Genomic DNA, 25,142 nt, shown 5'->3' on the forward strand with positions numbered 1-25,142 from the left:
GCTTTCGACGGACGCACCGAGATGCGCTAAGTGAAAGAATCATCATCGCGAGGGGATCCAGCGCGCTCGACGTTCTAATGGTCATTATCATTAACAAACATTCCTGACGTGCCACCTTGTTTGCTCAGTCACGCGAGTAACCGTGCTTCGGTAGCGGCGGCGGCCCGAGAGCCGTCGCTTTTGTAAAGCCATCTCGGGACTGAGATTGCTTCTCGCGCCAACAAGTTTACTTTAACTAATCTCAGACGATCTGTCCTTGTCCACGTTAATTTCGTCAAAAGATTCTCTTCTCGCGAGAAGATACAAGAGTGTACAAATTATTTACAATGTACAGTCTCGTTGCAATCAACTTGGAATTGATCGATCAACACTTTCAACACGACTTATATTAAATGAAAATTAAATTTCACAGATATTACCTATATGTATTATATAAAAAGTTTTCTCAGTTATTTATATTTCTTTTATTTTATATATTTCTTATTTAAGATGCTACACATTATTCTCTCTCTTATTGTTAAAAATAGCACAAGAATGGACAACATTTTTTATTTAGCATATTTTTATGCTAGCTAAAAATTTTTTTTATTGTCATAATAATATTATAATATTATAAAAAGATAAATTAAAAAAAAAGAATAAATTTTGAAATTATATATTAATAATAAAAAAATGTATTATAAACGCAGGATTTTTAAACAGAAAAGATTTTTTTTTTTGAAATCTCAGATGATTGAAGTAAAAGATCTCAACCATAAGATGCACATTTTTCGAAATAGATATAAATTTCTTTTTAAAAACATATATCCGCATAATCGGAAAGAATTGACGTATCAATGAGATAAGAGAGACGATGTGTGTGTGTGTGTGTGTGTGTGTGTGTGTGTGTGTGCGTGCGTGCGTGCGTGCGTGCGTGCGTGCGTGCGTGCGTGCGTGCGTGCGTGCGTGCGTGCGTGCGTGCGTGCGTGCGTGCGTGCGTGCGTGCGTGCGTGCGTGCGTGCGTGCGTGCGTGCGTGCGTGCGTGTGTGTGTGTGTGTGTTACACGATCCTTTGAAATTAAAATTAGAGACTGGCTTGCGCCAATAAAGACAAAATAATTGAACAATAAGGACACGCTTGCGTTAGCTGCGTCGGACATGCGAATAATTAGCGATCGCTAATTAAAATCTACCCGACGCAATCGCTGCGTAATTAAGCGATCGGAAGCAATGGATCGCGATGGCGTCACGCATCCGAAGAGGACACGGCAATCGTTCGTAAAGAAAATCATCCTGCGGAAAAGCGTTCGTCTGATATATCCGATAACGCGATATACGGCTCTCTTCCTACCCTCCCCCCCCCCTCTCTCTCTCTTTCTCTCTCGTGTCGCGGGGAAGGGAGAGAGACGGTGCAAAAAATGATATGTGCGATATTTCAGGCGAGACCACTAATTAAAAAGAAATCGGTAATTAATGCTAATTGGATGACGCCTATCTCGGCTATCGCTGCTTCGTCTCGCGGAATGCGATCGTGTTGTCTGTGCATCAAAGATATACTTTTCGACGTTGCCAACTGATGAGATTCGAAGCAATCAGGGAATCAGGAATAGGCTTTTAGATGATAGACAGTATTTATTAGATGCGATCGAGTATAAAATGATATTTCTCTAATATTTATATATTGGACAGCTCTTTGGAAAAATTTTCCCATTAGCGAAATTTGTTTTTTCACAAGCGTTTTATTTTTATTTTCCTTCTTGTTCTTTAAAGAACTATTTTTATATATAAAGATAGTTTTAATAAAATGTGTTAACATCAAAATTAACATTTCGAAAAATTCAATTATAATAATTTCTGTCATTTGTGAAGATGCACTCGATAAACTAGCCGGCCAATAAACTAGCCAATCGTAAATACGATATTAAGGCAGACTTTATCACCGTTCTATTATTATCTCGATTGTACGTGCATGGCAATCTCTTGATTTTTCCCCTCCAAATCCATATTTATAGCTCGTACTGACGACACGAGAAAATGAACTTTCGGATGCAGGATAATCCAAAAAATATGGCTTTTATCACGTTTATCGAGAGGGATCCTTTGTTTCTTTGAACAAATCCGATTGTATTAAGAATTGATATATATATATATTGACAATTAATTTATCATTTTTGAGGAATTATTGCTTTAAATTTCATTTTTTCTTATTAAATCATCAATATTAGAATTTGATTATCTTTTAATTTTTATAAAACTTATTTAAAATTTAAATAAAATATATAAATTTTTATTATAAACATATTTGTATAAATATATTTATATAAATATATCAATTATACAAATATATATTTATTATAAATATATTAATAGAAATATTTAATATAAATATTATATAAATTTTTATTACATAAAAAAAATTATATAATTAATTATTATAAAATCATATAAATTTATATAAAATCTTATTCTCTTTAAACTTATATGTCCACGTAAGAAGATAATCACGCGTGCGAAAAAATAAAATAGATGTCATCATTGTGGAAGCGAGCTTGACACCGAGATAGCATCACCGGGAGTAATTGTAATAAGCGTCGCCGCGATACAGTTATTATTCATCCACTCGCGTTGTCTATTGACCCTCCAAAGTGTCTATCTAATAAAATATCATTAACCGCGTCATCAATCATCGCCCCACCGTCGCAGACAAAACATACGCTCGCGGCCTCGCTTCGCCAACCCTCCGCAATCGTTCTCTTTCCCCCATGTTGCTGTGTCTCTATCTTTCAAGCGCCGTCCACTGACATTGGCAAATATCACCGTCATATATTCGGCGTTTAACGAGCGCAAACATTTTTCTTTCTTTTTTTTTTGTATCGGTGGCCCGCATAGTAAATCAGCGCCGATTCGATTAATGCGTTTGCGGCGCTGACACACGATTCGTTATTATTATTCCGGGAGAACTCATGGATGTACGATTTTAGAAATTTGTAGGCGGGGGTTAAAACAAAATACGTATGCGCGTTGGTAAAATTCTCAGAATTGAAAAAAAAAACTGAGTAATTTTTCTCACATTCAAATGTCACCAAGCAATCAAAATTGATTTAATAAAATCACCGTAGTAATACCGACGAACAAGGTGTCTGGAATGTATAACTTCTTTACGGCGAGAAAGGAGACCCTCGCCATTTTTACACGAGGGCTAAGGGTCAATGCCTGCGCGCACTCGACGTATGCGCGAAACGTAAGAATGTGGCGCATAATACGAGTCGAACAGAGGGAGGAAAGGGGCTAAAGGAAAACTGACGGCCCACTCGAAACCTTGGGTCATATTATACCGAGGCTCATGTAGAATTTAACTCGCGACGAGATTGCTCGAGTGTCGGAGAGAGAGAGAGAAAGAGAAAGAAAGATATTAAACAAATATTAAATTAATAAAACAACAGAAAAAAGTTTAAAAACAACACTTGTGCACACATGTTTTGTATTTTACATATTATAGATATGTTCTGTATTAATAGTGACAGGATTTATCTGTTAAAATTTATAGGAAAAAAAAAAAATATTAATTTTATTCTTTAATAGGAGTGAGAGTGACTACAAACCATGAACAACTTTTTTTTCTCAGTTAATTTTATCATAAAAATATGTTGATTTTACACAAAATTTATTTCACATTATTATAACGTTTGCATTTATGTTGTGTTGAAACATTAACATAATATTAGTGTCTGTTTAACATATCCATGTTATGTTTAATTATAACACAAAAATGTTATGTGGACTATTTGAGACGTGCGATATAATTATGTCAAATACAAATTTTTCAATTGTATATATAGCGCTTATCGATGACATTGACGGATTAAAAAAGCAGATGGCGCAATTCTCTAGATATGTTCTTCGAGAAATCCCATTGAAACAAGAAGAGACGAAAGCAAAAAGCTTGGATTTTTGAAAAATAACTCTATCAATTTTGGCGATCTGTCGACAGATTCGACAAATTCTCCAATTTTTTATTTTGAGATTTTGAGATAATTCGAAATTTTTTCTGCCTTGTATTACTATATTTTAATGAGACGGGTTGAGTTAATCATATAAATAAAGTCGAGTTCTAAGACGCAAATAGTCTTGTTTTTTTTTTTAAGCCTCCAATGTCATTCATTTCACTGATGATCGCGTCGCGCATTCAGGGCGAACATATTCCTGAAGAGGCAAAGGCAAAAAGCTTCCGAGATCATTAAAGGGTTTACATTCACGATTTTCTTGCTGTCGAGGGGTCAAGAGGCAGTGGCGGGATGTTTTCTGAAAGGGAACTTGCGTAGTGTCCGCGGAGTACCATTCCGTTGACTATATCCCCCTTTTCCTCCGCTAACCACCCTCTTGAGCGCTCCCCTTTTCCCTTCGAATCTTCTTTAGCTTTCAGGATGTTTTGAGATATACGACGAAAAGTTACATTCTCGTCGGCCAGAATAAAGATTGTCTTCGTATCTTTGCCATATCCGAGGATACTGACTTTAGGTTCACACTGATCAGAAAGGGATTAAGTATTTACTGACAAATTATATACGTACGTTTATCGAAGAGTAACAATAAGCTTCAAATTTATCAAATTTCCAGCCACGCAGCCGGAAATTTTCGTTCGAATCAAATCGTGATGAATGGTGGTCTTAGCACAATCGCAGAAGCTGAAACCTCCCCCGGAGACGTTCGAGCGCGGACAAGCCGATGCTTGAGACTTTTGTCGGAAATGGGAAAGGCTTGTTTTTCTCGAAGTGGCACCGCGAAAGGCTTCCAAGAATGGCGTTTCTCTTCGATGACTATTGTCCGTTTCCGACGACTTAATTCTGGCTGGCTGAAGAATAGTCGATTCCGGCGTGGCTTATCGGCCTGATGAATGTGGGTCCTAAGTGGATTTCTTAATTATTTAGCGCGCTTATAAAGGGACTTTCCTGCAGAGTTTTGGCAGGCGCAGAAAAGCCGAGAAGTTCGGCTTGTACGGCAATCGCCGCGATTCGGTGTCGCGGAAAGTTTACCGCACGTCGAAGCCGTACATCTTGAACATTCTGAAAAGTTTGGGATATTGTGGAAGAATATTGTGTCGGAGAGATGTAAATAATTACAACGATGACAGCTGTGAAATAAATTGATCGTGTAAGTAATCAGTAAAAGATATTGAGAGATATTGAAGTGAAAGCAGATATAAAAATAGATAGGAAGGTGTAGAAAAAGAAACGAAGAGGTTTGTAAAATTGTAAGTTTACAATTCAGACATATTTATTTTTATAATATTCGTTGACATGCTCGATAGCTATTTTTTAAGAATGTATTACAATTTCGAGACAAAAAAATAAAATTTTACCGCCCTTAATATTTAATAGTTGAAATATCTTTTAATATCAAATATCCTAAAAGTGGAAAGATTCAAGAATTTAAAGTCCTACACTTTTCATCTGCATTGGTTGTTAAAAAATTTTATATTAAAAAAAATGTATTAAATCCAAAAATTTTTGTTTTTATTAAAAAAAAATTATTTATTTAAATACTTGCAAAGGAATTAATTATTTCATTCAAACATCAAATATATTTGATTTAATAAAATATAAAATAAAAGAGCAAAGTGTATGCTTTTCTTTGAAAATAAAAAAGAATTTGTCTTTGTATCTTTATTCTACTAACCAGGTAGCAAGGTTTCGTCATTATAACGTCATTTTTTAGTCACCGTCACTGGTTACTCCAAAATCATCTTATAAACGACGTAAAAATGACGTTAAAATGAGTCTTAAGTCACAGACCGTTGACGTCATATTTATGACGATAAATTGACGACATTTCTGGATTACAAGATGATATATACACGACATATAAAATTAGTAAACTTTGGCTACTTTTCAAAATTGTTCTTTTAATAGGGAAAAAAAACTCATCGAAGTTTTAACTTTTTATCAAGTAAAATAATAATTATAGAATATATTAATGGGATTACAAATAATAATAAATATAATTTTATATACATACGTATATATATTTTATATTTTAAAATAAACAATAATCGAATGATTTTATCTTTATTGGACATTTATCTGTCCCATTTTCAAAAAAAAAAGTCTAAGATCTAAATTCCCTATGTTGGGATTATATCAGAATTTAAACTAATAGAAATAATTACATTTTGTAATTTTTTAATTACACATTTTAATCACCTGTCAGTTAGCTTTTTGCAAGCTTTATAGCTTATATACTGCTCATAACTAAAATTTGCATACGAGAATAGACGATCGCGCGTTCCTTAGCGGTAAACAAACGAACTAACGGCTATAATACTATTCTTTTTTTTAAGTTTTAAAATGTTGCGCACAATATTTTTTATGAAATATTAAAATACAAATAATAATTTTGGATATATGAAAACATGTACATTAAATTTAATTATTAAAACTATATAATATTTTATAATTATGTAATATTTTCAGTATGTACAAAAAGTGAAAAGAAAATAATACCGTATTTTCAAGGATTTTAAACAGAAAATTATGTAAACTTTATAAATATTACAAAATACTTATTATTTTCCTTATATAAATACGTTAATTTTAATATTAATATTTAATATTATTTTAACAACATTAATTAATTGGTCAATAAATAATCATAAAAAGATGATTGAATGACGTTATTTCTATGACGATAATGATGTCTTCAAAAATATCACGTCTATGTTACATCATTATTTAGTCGATTGATGTCATATGACGAGAAATGACCTTCGACACCTTTCTACTTGGGTAAATGACTTCATTTAAAAAAACATTTTTTTAAATTTATGTGATTAAAAATATTTTATTTTTAGTGCATTAATTATTAATTCTCAAAATATGAACCTGTGTATGTGTTCCATTTCTCTTATTATAAATCCTTATATTTTGCATTGCTATTTGCTGTTATTGTAGGAAATGTAATTTTTTTTTTTTTTATATATGACTTCGTTTGCCGCGCGCATTTTAATTACGATGTGTGCTAATTATATCGCTTCTTTGTAAATTGCTTGATTAACGCTTTTCCGAACGATTGGCTTGTTCCGCAAAGGCGGAAAACGCGACGCAATCGTTCCAAGCTCCTTTTTTCGGCTGGCTTCAAGGCAGCACAAAGGCTTCCGGTTTTCCCTTTAGACACCGCTGTGCGGCTTTCAAACGTCGCCAAGGGGGAGCTCTTGTCCGCTAACGTCGTCTCAATTGCTGAAACTAATTTAATTAACTAATCACCGGCAGTTCAGGTATTACGCGCACGCGGAGAGAAACCTCTAGCAGTCTAGCTTCATTTGAAACGCTCCCGACTCGGAGAAACGTAACGTGATCAAAGACAATACGTGAATACTTGAAGAATAAAACAGCGTGTTAAATCTAAATCTAATCAATAAATAATCCGCCAGTAATAATTACTGTCTCATGTTTTTGAAAAATGCAGTACTTTAACCCGTTCCGGTAATCAGCCTTAAAAAATTTTAAATCTTGATCTTAATTTAATACATATGCTAGCGATCAATTTTATATTACCCTTTCGACCGTTTTTAATATATACACTGATTTGCTTATACGTTTTGATTTTATTTTTCTTATCCTATAATTAAAAATACTTTTACATTGTAATAACCGGTTAGAAATTTAATTTTAGAGATAGAATCTTTTCCTTATCACTTTGATCGATGTTCTCCGCACTAATATAACACACATACGAAGAAAGAAACACACACCCAAATTCACACATACCGATAACTCAAACCTCAACTCAATGTTTTATTTTTATTTTTTTTTTCATGTATTTATAAACTCATTTATTTTAATACGAATAAAATCACATATTATTAATTAATTAAATCAAGCTTTTCATCCCTCCCTCCTCCCCCTTCTCATTTCCAGCCCGAAGATCGCACCTATAAAAGCTGTAAAAGAGATTAAATTCTCTTACCGAAAAGATCACCGAAAAATATCTGAATAACGAGAGTTACAGCGACTCGGTTTGTCTGATTTTCGACTACCTACTTTGTTTGACCCAATTTTTCGCGCCACGAGACGTTTGACTTCGAGATAATAAAGAATAGTTGTAGCGCCCTTCCATTGATTCATCCTTCCTCGAATCGTAACATTCCAAAAAGTTTGCAAAAAAACAATATTCACCCGCTAATTTGTTTATTTACCACTACCGGGATGCACGACAATGTTTTTATTCATCTCATATTTGAGTTTTAGTTATGAGAATTATTTATATATATATATATATATATATATATATATATATATGTAATTCTAAATAATTTAATTTAATTGTATAATTTAAAAATTTATTTGTATGAATTTTAGACTCTATTTTACATCATAAATAGACAATAAACGGATGATCTTAATTTTTGGATATTTATCTGCCCAATTTCTCAACAATTAGTTCAATATCTGAATTCTCTGTGTTAGTACTGTATCAAAAATTAAAACGATAAAAATAATTATTACACTTTTAATCTCTTGCTAACTGTTCTTTGCAAGCTTGCAATAAATATACGAAAAAATGAAAATTATTCGTTTATTGTCTACTTACGATCTAAAATAGAGTCTAATATTTATATAAATAAACTTTTGAATTTTACGTATTAAATTATTTAAATTTAATTATTTTGATATTTAATTAATTACATTATCAAGTGTTTTTATGTCATATTTATAATATACATAAAATAACATTTGTAATTACGGTAATTAGATATAAGGTAGTGTAGAAAACATAAATGTTAAGAAAAAATATTGTAAATATAAAAAATATTTGTATTTAATATTATTATAAATATATTTGCATAATAATGCATTGCATTATTACAAGTATGTTAATGTAAGATTATACTTCAAATTACAATATTATTAAAAGGGCAAACATTATAATATTACTATAATCTTACAGGAACATTGTAGCAACATTTCCCAATATATATAGAATATTCCATTGTTACATTTAAATATCTATAATAATGTTTCTGTAACTTTTTTATGCTATATGGGATATTCGTCCGTTTCATGATTGAAGCATGACAGAAGTTAAGTCAACATGAGAGGTACCTTTTTTTGTTCTTGACGGCATATGTCACCCTCGTTGATCCCGGAACCTTCTAGAAGTGCTCTCCTTGCAAAAACTGAACTTCCAACCAAGTTGAATGCGGTTTTGAAGATGACGTGACATAAGGACGGAAACTCTAACATATTTTCAGAGGCATCGCCAGCCTCTCTTCTCCATCTTTCTCTTCATCTCCATCGTCCTTGGCTCGGTTACATTTCGGTTTTTGATGGATCGGATTTTTAAGAATCTATTGCAAAAAACAAACGTCAAGCGTCCTTTTTATTCAACGCATTGTTACCGTCCGATAAGAAAGGTACCCCGGAGTGCACATTGTTTCAATTCTTATGATCAACACAATGCCACTATTGCGTCGAGTGCTCAGCAGTACACGTTTAAATATTTCTGAATGCTTGGTAATATCACGAATAAGAAACTGTTAGTAAATCAGTTAATTTTCTTTGTACTTTCATATTTTACTGCTGATAGAAAAAAAATCGATTGCATTATTTTAATACTAGATTTCCGTATTGATTTATGCATTTGTAACATTTTTTTAGCATTGATATAGTTAAAGAGATTATTTAAGACTCTTTTAGTATATCTAATAATAATTTCCTATACTCAAATATAAAATTTTTATTAATTTTGATAGAAATTTATTGTGTTAATGATATTATTTATTAACAGAAAGATATATGTGAATATGTGGAAGAAATATATGAAAAATATATATATTCTCAAAAGTTAATTCTCAACTATTTTTAAACTCTTACTTATACTTTTTATTATTTATATTTATAAATTTTTTTTAATGATTAATGATTGATAAAAAAATTAATATTTTGTGCTTTTCTTTTCTTTGAAATATTATTTAATAAAATATTACAAACACATTTTTTTGGACACACATAAACACACACATAGTGCTTTTATTATAATTTTTATATGGATCTTTAATTTTAAAAAATTTTAAAAACTTTAAAGTTATATCTAAAGTCTTATTTAGACTGCGTGTTTTGTAATCCAGTATTGCTCCCAGCAAATCTACAGATGTCTAACAATTGTAGTTAGAAAGCTGAAAACAAAATTTATTAACCTTGTCAAATTATTTTTCGAAAAATACTTAAGAAACAAACTTAAACAAACTAGATGAATCATTACTGAAAAAAACATTTTATTTTTTATTATTTTATGCTTTATTTTCTAAATAGCAGTTTTCTAAATAGCAGTTTTCTAAATAGCATTTTTCTGTCTCCCTTTTTTCTTTTCTTCCTTTTCCTCTTTCAGTCTCTTCCAGTTTCTTGTGTTTTTCTTTGTTGAATTTTATTAGAAAATACTCCCCCACTGTGCAAAAATTCGTTTCTCGAAAGCGTGTTAGACATTCTTTTTGTGGAAAAAAAAGTTTCTTTTTTCTATGCATCATAAAATGCATCAATACAGCAAAGGAAGTTCTAACATAGCAAGAAGAGGAGATGCATGACTTATATTTTACATACATGCCATTTTACTAAAATTTATTTAAATTGTATTGTAAAAAATATTTAATTATTAAATATTTATGTAAATATATTGATAATAAAAGAAGAAATTTTAGCTTAAATTAATATTAGTTTTGGTGTAAATATAAAAATTGATTTTCATTTGTGCACATTTTTTATTTTTTGTTTCTATATTTGCACAAAGATATAATATAATCATAAACTTACTGCTAAATATTTATGAATATATTATCTTAAATGATCACAAAAAGACTTGAATAAATTAGCTTATAATTGTAAGATTTATAAATAACGCGTTATTGTTGGCAAAAGTCGTTATTGGTAAAAGAATGAGATAGCAGTATGTTTTGGTATCAAGCAAGTGATCTTGTGAGTATTCTTAAAGCTGATACGAAGGACAATTTGACGGCAAATAATTAATTTGCTGCTCCTCAGGATTATATGAGGCGTAATGTGGATGTATCGATGAAACTAAAACCGGCGGCAGATAGTTATTATTGAAGGTGGGAGAAATAAAATTAAGGGACACAGGGTTAGGATGTCCACTAATATAGTCACTAGAAGGTCCCTGATGTAAGGATTCTTGAGCGGGTTGAAGCATGACCGTTTGGATTTTCTTTCGGGGACGATATCTATACTCCGGATATTGTTTCTTGTGGTCTTCCCGCAACTGGTTCGATTTGTCGATGAATAGCTGTTTCGTTTCTTGGGGCAGGTTCTTCCACTCCTCGCCCAGCTGCTTCGAAATATCCGAGTTGTGCATCCTCGGATTTTCCTTGGCGATCTCCTTGCGCCTTTCGCTAGACCACACCATGAATGGATTCATAGGTCGTTTGATGTGCGGCTTCTGCTGTCCGGCGTTATCATTTGTTATATGAGATGAGTAAGATGGACAATTTAGCAAACATGGCCAACAGTGCGGAGGATTAGAAATTTGTTCGAAGTTTTGTTGCATTCCTTCTTGGTTCATTTTCTTTTTCCTATTAATTTAATAAAAAAAAAAAACGCTGAAATATTCTGTCTCAGACAAGAGAGCTATTATTTTCATGTATAGGAAACTTAAAATTTAGATTAAAATTTATAGAGTATAATTAATATAAATAGTAGATTAAAATTTAAGAACTCAAACGACACTCAATTGCCTGATAATTATTGCATCCAAATTCCGCGTAACTTTAAATTAATCCGAGCAAATGATTAAAAAAAAACTTGTTATCAAGATATGCCTCGTACGGCCACTGCCAACTTATCACACTTAAAATTAGCCTTTATTTTAGCAAGTTAGTTAGAGTGAATAAGTTTTTGTATCATTCACGTAATAGCTATTATCGCGGTCATTGCCAATAATAAAAATAATATATCAGCAATTATAGTCTGAAGAAGATGTAAAATATGTGAACTATATGCATAGTTCACATATTTTACATCTCACTTATCGCATAATACCGTTTGCTATGTAACGGAATATGACGTAATAAAGGCCCGTTTTTAAATCATGCGTGGATACTAGATTTTTACTATATTTTTACTTTAATTAATTTATAATTATATATCAATTATTAATTTGATTATTAATTCTCAATTTATATACGAAATGACATGATGGGGGGAGGGAGGGAGTTGTCGAATCTGAAAATATGGAGATCGTCAGACGACTACTCGATTTTTTTATTATATAGTTAATTAATTTCGAAATTGACTTACTGCTTCTTTTTATCTTCACTGTTTTTTATCTTCACTGGATTTCTCTTTTATTACAATACTACGCTAATACTGACATCAATAATTAATCTAAAGTCGTATTCAATTACTGTCGATTAATCACGATATTTTCCGTCGAACTTTGATCCAACGAGAGATTTTATATCATATGTGCTTCGGTCCAACCTTCAGGTGAAATCATGTTTCCGGATGTCATATTCGTCACTGCTTCGGTCCAACCAACACAACACTCTGGTATCTACTGGCATGATCCTCTTTGCTTCGTCAGCTAACGTATTCTGCCCTGTTATTTTAGGGCCTCTTCTTTTTCTCGCTCTCTCTGTCTCTTTTTTTCTCTTTCCTATTCTGTCGCATCCGTTGCGAAGTCTTGCTTACGAACTGGGCGTGTAGCGTCACTGCCTCTGGTTCGAAGGTCGACCGGACGATCCAACAACAACCCCCACTCGAGCAGGTTCAACCCCTCGTGCTCGATTGGTCGTCGCCGCTCCGTCGCACTTTGTCGCCAAGCTCGGCGATATACATCGCTCGCGCTCGCTTGCAATTATTATTATCGATTACCTCGATATGATGAAGTACAAATAGCGTATAGCGCATCGGGGTTGTTATTATATATTGTTTGGGGAGCGGGGAATTCCGTTTGTCACCGCGAAGCGATAATTGTTGTGTGCGATTACTCTCGCGCACTTATTCTTATCAAGATGAAAGCACATCTTTGGCCTTCCCCTTCCCTCCTCACTTCCCCTTTCTCGACTTATCGGATAGTTGCTTTAGATTGAGACAATCATGACCTCCATCTACTTCTTTTTGTTCTATTTCTATTCGCATATCTGACTAAAAAACTTACTTGGTAAATATTCACATTAACTTACATTTTATAGATTACTTTCCTTTTAATATATATTGTAAAAGATACATTCCTAAGTAATGCACGCTTTGAATTTTGTGGAACTCTCTTTTGGTTCCATCACTATTAAGTATTATAATTAAGCTATTTATTATTAAAAATTTACTTAAAGATTTAAATACACAAGTATATCGAATTCATTAATTTTAAATTTTTTTATGAAGGTTATAAATTATATATTTTATGGTTTCATTTTATTATAAAGAAAAAGTGTAGGCGGGAGAGGGGTCACGTCCCTTCTCCTATACCCCCACTCCCGCAAAAGAAACTACTCTAATTCAAACCTATTTCTGATTTTAAATTGAAATTAGATTTGGATTACATTAGTTCTTGTAGAAGTGGATGGAGGAGAAAGGGTATCATCCCTTCCCCGTTCATTTATTTAAATATTTATTTTTATTTTTAATAATAAATACTTAATATAAAATATTTAGGTGAAATAAAGATAATATTAAAAAATAAAATGATAATTTTTTATCTTATTAAATTATATTTATTTTACAAATTTTTTGCAAGAAAGTATAATTCTGTCATAATTTTGAAAAATTTATCAATATGACAGTGACGCAATAACGAGCAAATATAAACAATAATATAAAAAATATAAACGCACAAATATGATATATCAAAAAGATGGTACAAGTACATACAAAACTATGATATTTCAAAATCGCAAATCAAAAAACAGCGCCATAAAATTCAAAGCGTGTATAATTTAGGAGACTCTCTACAATATATGTCAAAAGGAAAATGATTCATGGAACGTAAGCTAATGTAAACATTTACAAATTACTTGAGCTAATAAGAACTAAGTCATAAATAACACTTTTTTTGTTAGTAGAACTAAAGGATAATATCTTTATCTATTTTGAAAAATCCTTTTTCAGATTTAAAGAGCAGCTATTGACCTTGTCCCTCAATTAAAACTATATGACTTTGAAACTTTCACTCGGAAATTACTTTATGATACAGACAACTTTTTAACGCTTTTCTAGAAATTATAAATTATGAGTTTGTTATTATTTATAATGTTAATTAAATATGGTGTCTCTAATTTATAATTCTGAGCGGCAAAAAAGAGAAGTACAATTGAAATATAAATGCATTTGATATAAAAGAATTATATATATACAGGGTGTCCTAAAAATTTTGACACACCCGAAGTGTGAAGGTAGAGTGGGCCAAACTGAGTCGAAAAGTCCTATACCATTTTGCAAAATTCGCAACAGTTTTTGCGTTATTAATTAAAATATGTGAGCTAATGAGCGCATTGGAAAGCGATAGGCCGGTATCGGCAGGCAGATTACTTGTGACTCCACCTCTCGCTTAGATGATGCTTTTGTTATATTATATATATTATATATATTATATATATTATATATATTATATATATATTATATATTATATATATTATATATATATATATATATATATATATATATATATAATTCTAGAAAAAGCAAACAAAACTGTCAATTTCTCTATCATATTCTTTCAATCAATTCATTAATTATTATATCATGCATTCATTAACTCCAATTTTGGTTAGGAAATCATTCGAATAAAAAAACGAATTCACAAATGCTCTTTATTAAAGCGACACATGTAACGATTGAATGAATGCTTGCTCATCGTTGTTTACTTATACTTAGTCTTTTCGTTATCGTCGACGAGTAATCAATGGCAGGTCCTATTCCACAGTGAATTTCGACCTTTTATATATTTATATTACACACATATACATATACTGTATAAGAAAGAGAGAGAGAGGAGAGCGGCCGCTTTCGTGAAACAATGCTTGGCGAAATCTGACGGTTACCCTCCTATGGGAAATCTACGGGTACAATGCAAAAAATTCTCTCGACTATAGGGTACTTGAATTAGCGAATGAAAAGCAGCGAAAGGAGAGAGTAATGTGCGCTGCCCCCTTTTCTCAATCCTCGAATACAATTTCTCCGTCTCTCGTCTCCTGATCCTCCTCTCTCGCCTTCTCGATTCCCGAAGGATGTTCAGCGAACGAATAGACGTCATTCGCTTTCAGGACGAACGGTATTAGTGCTGTTTTGTGCTTTCATTACGATTACTATTCGACATACTCCTGCCACTGCAATTAGAACACTCCATGTTTTTCTCTCTTATTATTATTTGATATCGCATTTTCTTTTCGTAATTGTCGACGAATATATGATAAGCGATCTTACTTGAGAGACTGCTCTTAAGATAAAAATCTTAATATCCAACCGAAACTCAACGCCTTAGCGAGAACGAAATAATAGAACTAGCAATAAAACAAAAAAAAATTAATATAATTGAAATATGGAATTATTTTTTCTTTATATGTCAATATACACATTGTTATAAGGTCGAAATATTTCATCATCGATCTCGGTGCGCGATTGGATAAAAGAGAGAGTCCAGGAACACAGCGAGTCCGTCAGCTAATAATTTATTATCACGCCGGGTTGCGCCACCCTGAAAAACAAAACCCACCCTCGTCGCGGCATCGACAAAGGTACGACGGGAAGTAAAAACGAGGAGCGCGTCTCTTCCGTCGCGGAAAAAATCCGGCGACGTGGTCGCCATTCCGTCGGCCTCTCCGTGAATATCTCGCGCGTACACACACACACACACATGTGCGCATGTACACACATTCTTGTCCGCATGCAGTCGGGTGCAAATTGGTATTGAAAAATCTCGAAGTCAATTAAAACTCGAGGCACAAAGGATTCGGCGAGACAAAATACCAATTATCTCATGTCCTCACTCGTCCTCGTTCTCTCGCCCGTCCTCTCCTTTCCCTGCCCAGTCCACGAAGGGGAGGGGGTTTGAAGGGGGCGGGAGGGAGGGAGGGAGGAGGGCTCTTTCCCTTGCAAGAACTCAATTCCATTAGGCATTGAAGTGAGTAAAATGAGGATGGGCATCTATATAACGCATTCGCATCTCGCTTATCTACCTAATAAAGGTTTCTCCTCTTGCCCCCCTCCCCCTTCCCTCCTCTTCCCCTCTTTTCACCGCTTCAGCTTCTTCTACCCCAATGTGCCTCCCTCTCCCCTCCCGTGCAATATAAAGCGTGCCCGTGAGGTGTCTGCGAGACAATCCCTTGGGATGACAATGCTTATCCCACGTATGAATGCTTCCTAGGTAATTTAAGTATAGCCCATCCGATATATATATATATATATATATATATATATATATATATATATATATTGTCTTCTCTTCTCCTCCCTCTTCTCCGAGACATTCACTGGGTTCTTGTTTCGCGCCCGTCCATGAAAATTGTTCGTCCTCGCGTTAATGATTGCTCTCAGAATTTATATCCCAGATATGCAAGTCCTATAGAGACGTATAGAGATGCAGGAGGTCCGAAAATCCCAGTATTTGAAAATCCAATTATCCTATTGACGAAGAGAAAATTCGACGCTTGATAAACCGACAACACACACGTAAATACACACACGTGCATATTCATTTAAATAACTTTACGAAAAAAGTTATCAAAGAGTCGGTTGTAAAATTGGAGGACTCTATTCTTGATAACTCATTCAGGCATTCAACAAAAATCTATAGGAACTTCATGATCTCGCTTAGATGGCAAGAAGGAGATGTGAGCTAATTAATAATTCTCGCCCGACGCAACTTGTGTAACGTCTTCGCGCGCGTGGACCGTGTGTGATTCAGATGCGCGAGATTATCCACGCAGCGCTCCCGACACATTGATCCTGCAAATTAAATCGGTTGGTTAGCTCCTCGTGCGAGGGGGACGAGAAGCCGACAGGAACCGGCAGGCAATGGAAACTTCATCCTGCGAGCTCGCAGCAGGTGGAGAGCAAGCGATCATGCAAAGGCAAGAGTGGGAGAATAGATGTGGAGGATGAAGCTTCATTCGCAATAATCTATTTCGCAGAGCTTTGCAAGCTTCAAAAATATTCTACACTTAATATTTCCGATATTTTTAAAATTTCTCAAAGATCCATTGCTAACTCGAGGAATTTACAATCTCTTTCGATGTTCAAAATTATTGTATTGTTGGATTACTTTATAGCAACATTATGTAAAAAAGTTTTCTCAAAATTTAGACACATTTTCCAGACAACTAGATCTGAATTTTTAGATTTCTAGTTGCTTGAAAAAAAGTTCAATCTATCCTAATAATCAGAATCGTTTCTCTAACCGTTCAGTAAAGTACGTCTATAAAAATTGAAATGTGCCTAAAAATACAGCATTCTGTCTGTAAATTTAGGTGTGTCTATAAAAAAGCTACAGACATTTTGTCTAAATTTTCAGATCTGGCTATCTGAAAAGCAATCTGTCCTAATCATCAGTTTTTTTTTTAATTCAGAAAAGTGTATTTAAAAATTGAAGTGTGTCTGAAAATTGAAGTGTGTCTGAAAATTGAAGTGTGTCTGAAAATTGAAGTGTGTCTGAAAATTGAAGTGTGTCTGAAAATTGAAATGTGTCTCTGAAAATTTAGACAGCATTCTGTCTGAAAATTTAAACAATGTGTCAGCAAAAAAGCTGCAGACAGTTTGTCTGAATTTTCAGATCTGGCTGTCTGAAAATTTTGGACAATCTGTTCTAAACATCAGAGTCGTTTTTTTGAAGTTTCGAAAAAGGTTTCTCCTCTTTGAAGTTCAGAAAAGTGGGTTTGATAATTGAAGTATGTCTGAAAATTGAAGTGTGTCTGAAAATTGAAGTATGTCTAAAAATTGAAGTATATCTGAAAATTCAAACAGTGTCCGCAAAAAAAAAATTGCAGATTACTTTGAAGTTTGTCTTCAATTTTTTTCATAACAGACATAAAATAATACAAATGTCTAACATAATGAAATAAACATTTTGTTCTTATAGAATATCAAGATTTCAAATATGATAGATAATAGATATTTTTTTATTACATATTTCTACAATTATTATTATTTTATATTTTACAATTATTATTATTACAATTAACGCTCGTTGGGGACGCAGCTTAACGGGGTACAAGAGAGAGGGAGGGCTTAGCAGGTTCAGGAAAGCCCGTGCGGGCGCAACGGTGAGTGAAGCAGGGCGATGGGGGAGGAGGGAGGAGAGAAATCCGGATCTCCATCGCGGTGCCACCCCGGAGGAACACGCTCGAACGCGTTGCGTAATTAGCGACTGCCTCCCCGGTTTCGTAGATGGGTAGGTGGTTGGTTGTATCCAGCAGCGGTGTGTGGCGGGGATCGGTGGAAAGAGGGGGGGGAGGAGGAGGGGGGACGAGAAAGAGAACCCGGAAAGGGTCGGCGAAGTGCAACCCTAGGAACCCATTCGTGCGACTTGCGCGCTGAAAATTACGTCGCCGCGTGCGTAAGATACACGTGCGCGATCTACGGGGTGTTTCTTCCTCAAGAGGAAGAAAGAGAACGGGCGGGCGGGTGAGTGTTCGTGAATTTGAAAACAAACGCATTTGTATCTTCGAAACTCGATCTTTCCGGCACGTTTGTATCTCAAAGAAAATTGTTACAAATAATTTTTTTTTTTAATTTTTGAGAACAATTCTTTGCGAGAAGAAAATCCGCCGTGTTGACGTGATGCCAGCCAGCACGTTTGAATGTCGCGCTTTGGATCGTCTTCGCGAACGCGGAGACCAATCAGCGATGTCGTTGATACGCACGGCCATTATCGAAGAAAATATCGCTCCGGCGTTTCTCTCGGAAAGAGAGCTTCCGATTCAAGCGCATGTACGCCGAGTTAAGGGCGGATTAGTCGCCCGATCTGATTTCCCCAAGTGGAGAGAAGGGGTTTTAGTCGAATTATGCGTCTCGTGGCGTCGACACTAATCCTTTCGAAAACACCCTATATAGGAGGAGAAGATGGTGGGCGGAGGGAAGGGGGCTGTAGGGGAGTTGCAAGCGTCGTCGAGACGCAATTAATGCGGAAACCAGGCACGGACTAGAGGGAGTTTCGAGAAGGGCATCGCCTATGCTGTGAGACGTAATGACTAATTGAGATTGGAAAGAGAAGAGCGAGCGGGATGAGAAGGGGAGGGGGGGGGATAAGAGAAAATGGGAGAATAGAAGGGGGTTAATACGAGCGTTGCGTGGTCACGGTAAAACGCGGGCTTTCTCTCTCTCTCTCTCTCTCTTTTCTCTTATCGAGACGGGATCTGTAACCCTCCTTTACCACCATCTAGGACTTGTGACAAAGGATCACTCGCTTGCAGGCATACCAATGGAATTATGGATTTCTCTTCTATCGAGACCTTCGAGGATTTTGCTTGATTTTCCGTACGTATAATCAATCGCGAGTGATTTTCTTCGCAAAGCGTGTAAATTGTATTTTGAGATTGCAGTTTTTGTACGCAGAAATGGAACGTATCCAAAGGATACGTTACGTTATGTCGATAGAAAAATTTATTTATTCCTTTCTTGTACGATTTTCACATCCTTTCATGATTCATGTGCTTTATTTCAGAGCACAAATAAAATTTTTTGGTGAAAGTTGATATCAAGATGCGTTAGAGAAAAAATAGAAAATAAAATTTTCTTCGCTTTGAATTTTCAAATAAAGTATAAAATTGATTATAGCAGAGACTAAGCTGAATTGTAATTTTTCTTTTTTTTTTAATTCCAAAACAAACATTTATATTTATTTCATATAGTTTACATGATATACAAAAACTGACACTTTTATAATTTCGAATGCAATAAACAAGATATTTGATTGAAATGTGCTTTATCAAAAAAATGTGTCTTTTTAGCCCCATGCAATTATTTTTATTAAATACAATATGTTTACAATTAAATAAATGCGGGAAGGAGAAATTCATATATAATTTAATATAAATATATATAATTATATATAAAAAATATGTCCACATATAATATGTGCTTTCATTTTTTATAATATTTTCTCTCAAATTTCTACCATAAAAATAATGAAAATAATGAAAAGTTTCTTTTTCATTTTAAAATCTCGAGAAAAGTTCCGCACTTGTATTTAACGATAATAATTAAATGCGTCATCTTTTGCGCGACGAGCGAGTCATCGAGGATTCGCGGTTTCCACACGCACATAGATACATATAACGCACACACACACACACACACACACATCGATCGCGTTCCCAGAGACAGGTGCGATTTGTCGCAGGACGAATCTGCGTTTCGGGAACTGGCAACCCCTTGACGAGGCGGTCCCCGTCGTCGCCGTCGTCGTCTCCAACGAGTGTCTCCATTCCGCACCGCACCGGCTCGTCAGAGAACATTAAGATAATTACTTTGCAGCGGCGGGATGCGGCACTATTGTTGCGTTACCGCCGTCGAGAATGGCATTACGCTATTGTCGGCGAAGAAAGCGCGCGCGGGCTCGCTCGCTCGCTCGCTCGCTCTCTCGCTCGCTGCTTTTGCGCGAGGATGGTGCAGGAACGCGCTATTCTGTATATAACTCGCGGCGATAGCGAGGGGGTGGGTGAGGGTGGTAGAGAGCGTTACGCTTCCGCCGAGGTGCCTCCGCTCCCATTCGAAGGGATGTTTTGCGACACACGAGAGCAAGGAGGGTGGCGAGGAGGCTGTACGCCCGGGGTTGCTTCTCTCTCTCCCTCTCCTCCCCTCTCTCTCTCTCTCTCTCTCTCACTCTCTCTTTCTCTCTTGTCGGCGACGCCATTAATGTAATTATTTCCATCGACTGTTTCGAAGCGCGACCAAAGCCGGGAGAGCGGAGACTCCGATCGCGCGCGGACTGTCGTGCGTGGATAAAAGGTATTCGTATCTTTCGGAATAATGAAATCGCGGTGACATCGCAATTTTTTGCGAGCGAGGAAAAGGGGATGGCAAGGGTGTCCGGGCGAGAAAATAGGAGGAATTGTCAAATGCAGGACACGGATATTCTACAATGCGTTGAATTAGGGATTGAAATGTGTGCCCGCGCACACAAAATATTTTTCCATATCAGAATATTAACAAGCGCACCATTTTTAGTATTAAAATTGGTATTATGAATGGAAAAACTATTATGTATTTATCAAAGATGGAATTCGTATTTGGATTTTTGAAATATTGTCATTGCTCTGATGTGAAAACATGCGGAAAATTAATTGCTTTTTTTACATTAATTAATTCTTTATATATTGTAAATATTAGGTTAAAATATTAAGAGAAAGAGAGAGAGAGAGATTCTCAACAATAGCACAACAAATAAAATTACTAAAATAATTATTTAATTGCTCAAAAAATTCCAAAATTGTAACAAATTTTTTGATTTATTATATTGTACATTGTAAATATTGCATTAATATTAACATCACAGATTTTTATCTATTATATAATGAATAAAATTACTTAAACTATTATATAATTGCTCAAGAAATATTAAAATTATAACAATTTTTTTCTTTTTCTCTTTCTGTACAAAAAAGATAGAGTCTCTTTGTAGCTATATCAAGTACATTTCGAGACTTTCGAGTATCGACTTAACATGTTTTTTTAAAGCATTCTTATATTGAGGAAACTAAACGGAGATAAAAAATATCATAAATAAAAATGCTTTTATTATATTGAGAATTAAGCATTAAAATATATTCTAAAAAAAATATCAATTTTTGCTTTGATCTTTAAATATTAAATATAATTAAAATGAAAATTTTTGATATATATATATATATATATATATATATATATATATATATATATATATGATTTGATATATTAAATATTAATTATAAATATTAATTAATTTTTTATTTAATTTTTTTATATCTTTATATTAAATAAAGATTGCGGTTAATTTCTATGTAAATTCAATATTCCGGAATATTGAAAGAATGTCAAGATGATATATGACGATATCTCGCATTAATGAAACAGACATACATTCGAAGTTGCTGACTTCAGTGTATCAAATTGTAAGACGTTTCTTTCAAAATTCTCTTCCAAATCTCAATGTGATCGTTCAAATTAGACTTCCTTTTGGATTATAAAACTTATAAAAATAAATTAAAAAACGTAGAGGGAAAGATGAATAATACTTAAATACTTTCAACTTTGAAATTTTTAATCATGTCCTTCAAGGATACTTTAATCGAAGAGGATGGTTTCGGATTCGTGTCAAGGCCACGTGGTACGGAACCGTCAAAATTAAGCGAGATTGTCAGAAGGTATTGCAAGACTATTATTACATACACAAAGGAAACAGTTTAACTTATTTGTTAATCATTTTATTAATCATTTCATTGGAAATTAATATTTCAAAGCACAATTAAACATTTTAAAGAATCTATAGGAAATATTTTTGGTTTATCAAATTTGAATAGAAATTTTTACAAGACTAAGCAAGATTAAATGATTTGAAAATTTGCTGTCAATTTTTATTTACTTGACTAATAATTTATTCTAATATAAACGTTATGTCTTAACAGATATACTCTGACAAATAAAAACAAGGGAATTGTTCGCTTGATATCCTGGGGTGCTAGTATTCAGTCGATCAAAATTCCTAATCGAAATGGAAAACTGGCTGATGTTGTTTTAGGATTTGATGATATGGATGGTAATATATACACACATATATATATATATATATATATATATATATATATATATATCAGGGTGTCCCAGACCACCCGTACACCCCTTTTCTTTCAAAAATTATGCTTTATCGAACACTAAATAATTTTCAAGATATTTTATATTTTATACTAAAATATGTCAGATTAAGATACAAAATAACTCAAAAAATTCTTAATGAAAAAATACTTTATTATAGTGTTTTGAAAAGCTCTCGACATAAGCTATAAGAACATGCAATAAAAATTAGGGGATTCCATTTAAGAAATTAAAGGTGTCCTTGACTTGACCTTAATGATGCCATCCAAGGTCAAATCAATGATACTATCTATGTTCCCCTCAAAACATACAATTTTCGTTCAAAACGTTTTTCTCTAAAATGCTTAGTTTTTAAAAAAAAGGATGTACGGATGGTCTAGGACACCCTGTATATATATATATATATATATAAATTTTTTGTCGAAATAAACGTACATTCTTTGAAGAATATGATACACTCAGCTATTTATATTTTAAATCCGATTCTCTATCATTATCGCTAATATAATTAGGATATCTGAAGAACAGATTTATGGGAAGCATCATTGGCCGCGTTGCCGATTGCATTCCGATGCATCTCAGCAACATGATTTATCCTCCGATATTTGGCGACAAGATTAAAAAGAATAATCTTAATGACAGCACGGTCGCGTTCGACAATGTTAATTGGCATTCGCAGATAGTGAACAATCGAGTGGTAGGATGTGACTTATTCTCTTTAAAATCGATTGCGAGAAATTATCAAAAATTATCGTCTCTTCTATTGTATTCCTTGACGAGGTGATGTCGCATTTGAGTCGAGCCAATAGCGAGGGCTATCCCGGTGACGTGTTAACGCAAGTTAAGTACACCTGGACGGACGATAATCAGCTTCACATTAATATTCGCGCGACCAGCACAAAATCTACCCGCATCAATATCACTAATTACTGTTTATTCAATCTCGCCGGACATGTAAGAATTAAACGTAGAATTGTGATTTTATCAAGATTAATATTAATTTTTATTTGGTAGAGAGCATTTCGAAATTTCCCCGATATATAATAAATCACATGTATATTTAAATTGTATTTTTTTTTTTTGTAGTTTGAATTTTAAATGCCCGGCAATGATTTTCTTAAATCAAGAAAATAAATATTGCGTTAATTTAGAGAACTTCTGGAATGTAGAAATTTTATGTATTTTATTTTTCAAGCCTTCATGTCTTAATAATTAATGTCTTTTCAAAAAGCCGAAAATTAAAAGGAATCAAATTTAATTTAGATTTAAAAAATCGATTTTATTTTTTGACCAATATCATTTCATTTGAATCTTCTTTTGGGACAATATCATCAAAATGATTCGATTGTAGGGCACGGGTTCGAAGGAATTGAAAAAACATCTCTTCGTCGTCAATGCCGACAGTTGGATTTTCATGGACGTTAAGAATCAGTTGCCAATCGGTATTATATCTCCGGTCGATTCTACGCCCTTCGAACTGCGTTTACCAGTTCAGTTGAATGAGCGTCGATTATTCGACATACCGGGTGGCGGTTACAATCACAATCTGTGCATTAATAGTCCCAGTTGCTGGTGTTACCGTTTTCACGCACGGTAATCCTTTTAGTATTACTTCTCTCTACTTATACATTATTTTAAATCCGTTTTTTTTATCTGTATTATTTATGTTTATTAAATAAATACTGTTTATTTTTATTTGTATTAACATAGAATATTGCATCCCACTTCCGGACGATTTCTGGAAGTCTACTCGAGTAATCCTGAGTTGCGAGTCTATACAGGCAATGAGTTGCCGGATCCCGAATGTGTTTATCCTCCTGATTTGAAGGATAAAGAATGGGGAGGCTGCCAGGATACGCAAATTAATTCTGTAGAATCGGTAAGACTCTATCACGTTTTGAATATGCTTCGCTGAAATAAATGTCTTTATTTAAAAGGCTTTAAAGACCTGAATTTTTTTTCTAAAATTCATAATGTTGTTATTTCTTTTTAACATAAAAGATTTGAATATATTTTTCAAGAGCTATTGAAAATATTACATATTTTGAATAGATGAAGGACGTTGCGAAGAGAGAAGAGGAAATTCGTGGTAAGGAGGGTATTCTCTATCGCCGCCATGGCGGCTTTGCTTTATCACCCCAACATCCTAACGCTGTTAATGTCAAATACTTTCCATCCTGCATGCTGTATCCTGGAAAGATTTACGTGCACGACATGACTTACAAGTTTGGGGTGCTTTCCAAGAATTGAGATCTTTTTCCATCTCGATCTTTATCTTTCAATAACTTTTCTTTATATAAAAAAAAATACAATTTTTGAGAATAATCTTTTGCGTCTCAAATCCTTGAATATAAAACAATGATTTAAATTTATTTAAAGC

The 25,142-nt window shown here is 33.9% G+C and overlaps 2 protein-coding genes across 3 annotated transcripts in view; one reads left to right on the forward strand and one right to left on the reverse strand.

Moving 5' to 3' along the window:
* The window catches only part of LOC126856666 (galactose mutarotase-like), a 138,254-nt gene extending 113,163 nt beyond the window's left edge, over window positions 1-25,091 (forward strand). For both annotated transcript variants that reach the window (XM_050605395.1, XM_050605396.1), the window contains 3 exons: window positions 24,114-24,355; window positions 24,473-24,641; window positions 24,815-25,091. In XM_050605395.1, the coding sequence (XP_050461352.1) occupies window positions 24,114-24,355; window positions 24,473-24,641; window positions 24,815-25,012 (609 nt within the window). In that variant the 3' untranslated portion in view covers window positions 25,013-25,091. The remainder of the gene's footprint in view (window positions 1-24,113; window positions 24,356-24,472; window positions 24,642-24,814) is intronic.
* LOC126856668 (transcription factor sox-3-like) lies at window positions 10,759-12,660 on the reverse strand. The gene is made up of 2 exons (XM_050605399.1): window positions 12,278-12,660; window positions 10,759-11,553 (listed from the first exon to the last, which is right to left on the reverse strand). Exon 2 carries the CDS (start codon window positions 11,541-11,543, stop codon window positions 10,953-10,955), a length of 591 nt encoding a protein of 196 aa, XP_050461356.1. The 5' UTR covers window positions 11,544-11,553; window positions 12,278-12,660; the 3' UTR covers window positions 10,759-10,952.
* Window positions 25,092-25,142: the final 51 nt, after the last annotated feature.

Source organism: Cataglyphis hispanica, chromosome 19 (assembly GCF_021464435.1).
Source record: "Cataglyphis hispanica isolate Lineage 1 chromosome 19, ULB_Chis1_1.0, whole genome shotgun sequence".
Taxonomy (NCBI): domain Eukaryota; kingdom Metazoa; phylum Arthropoda; class Insecta; order Hymenoptera; family Formicidae; genus Cataglyphis; species Cataglyphis hispanica.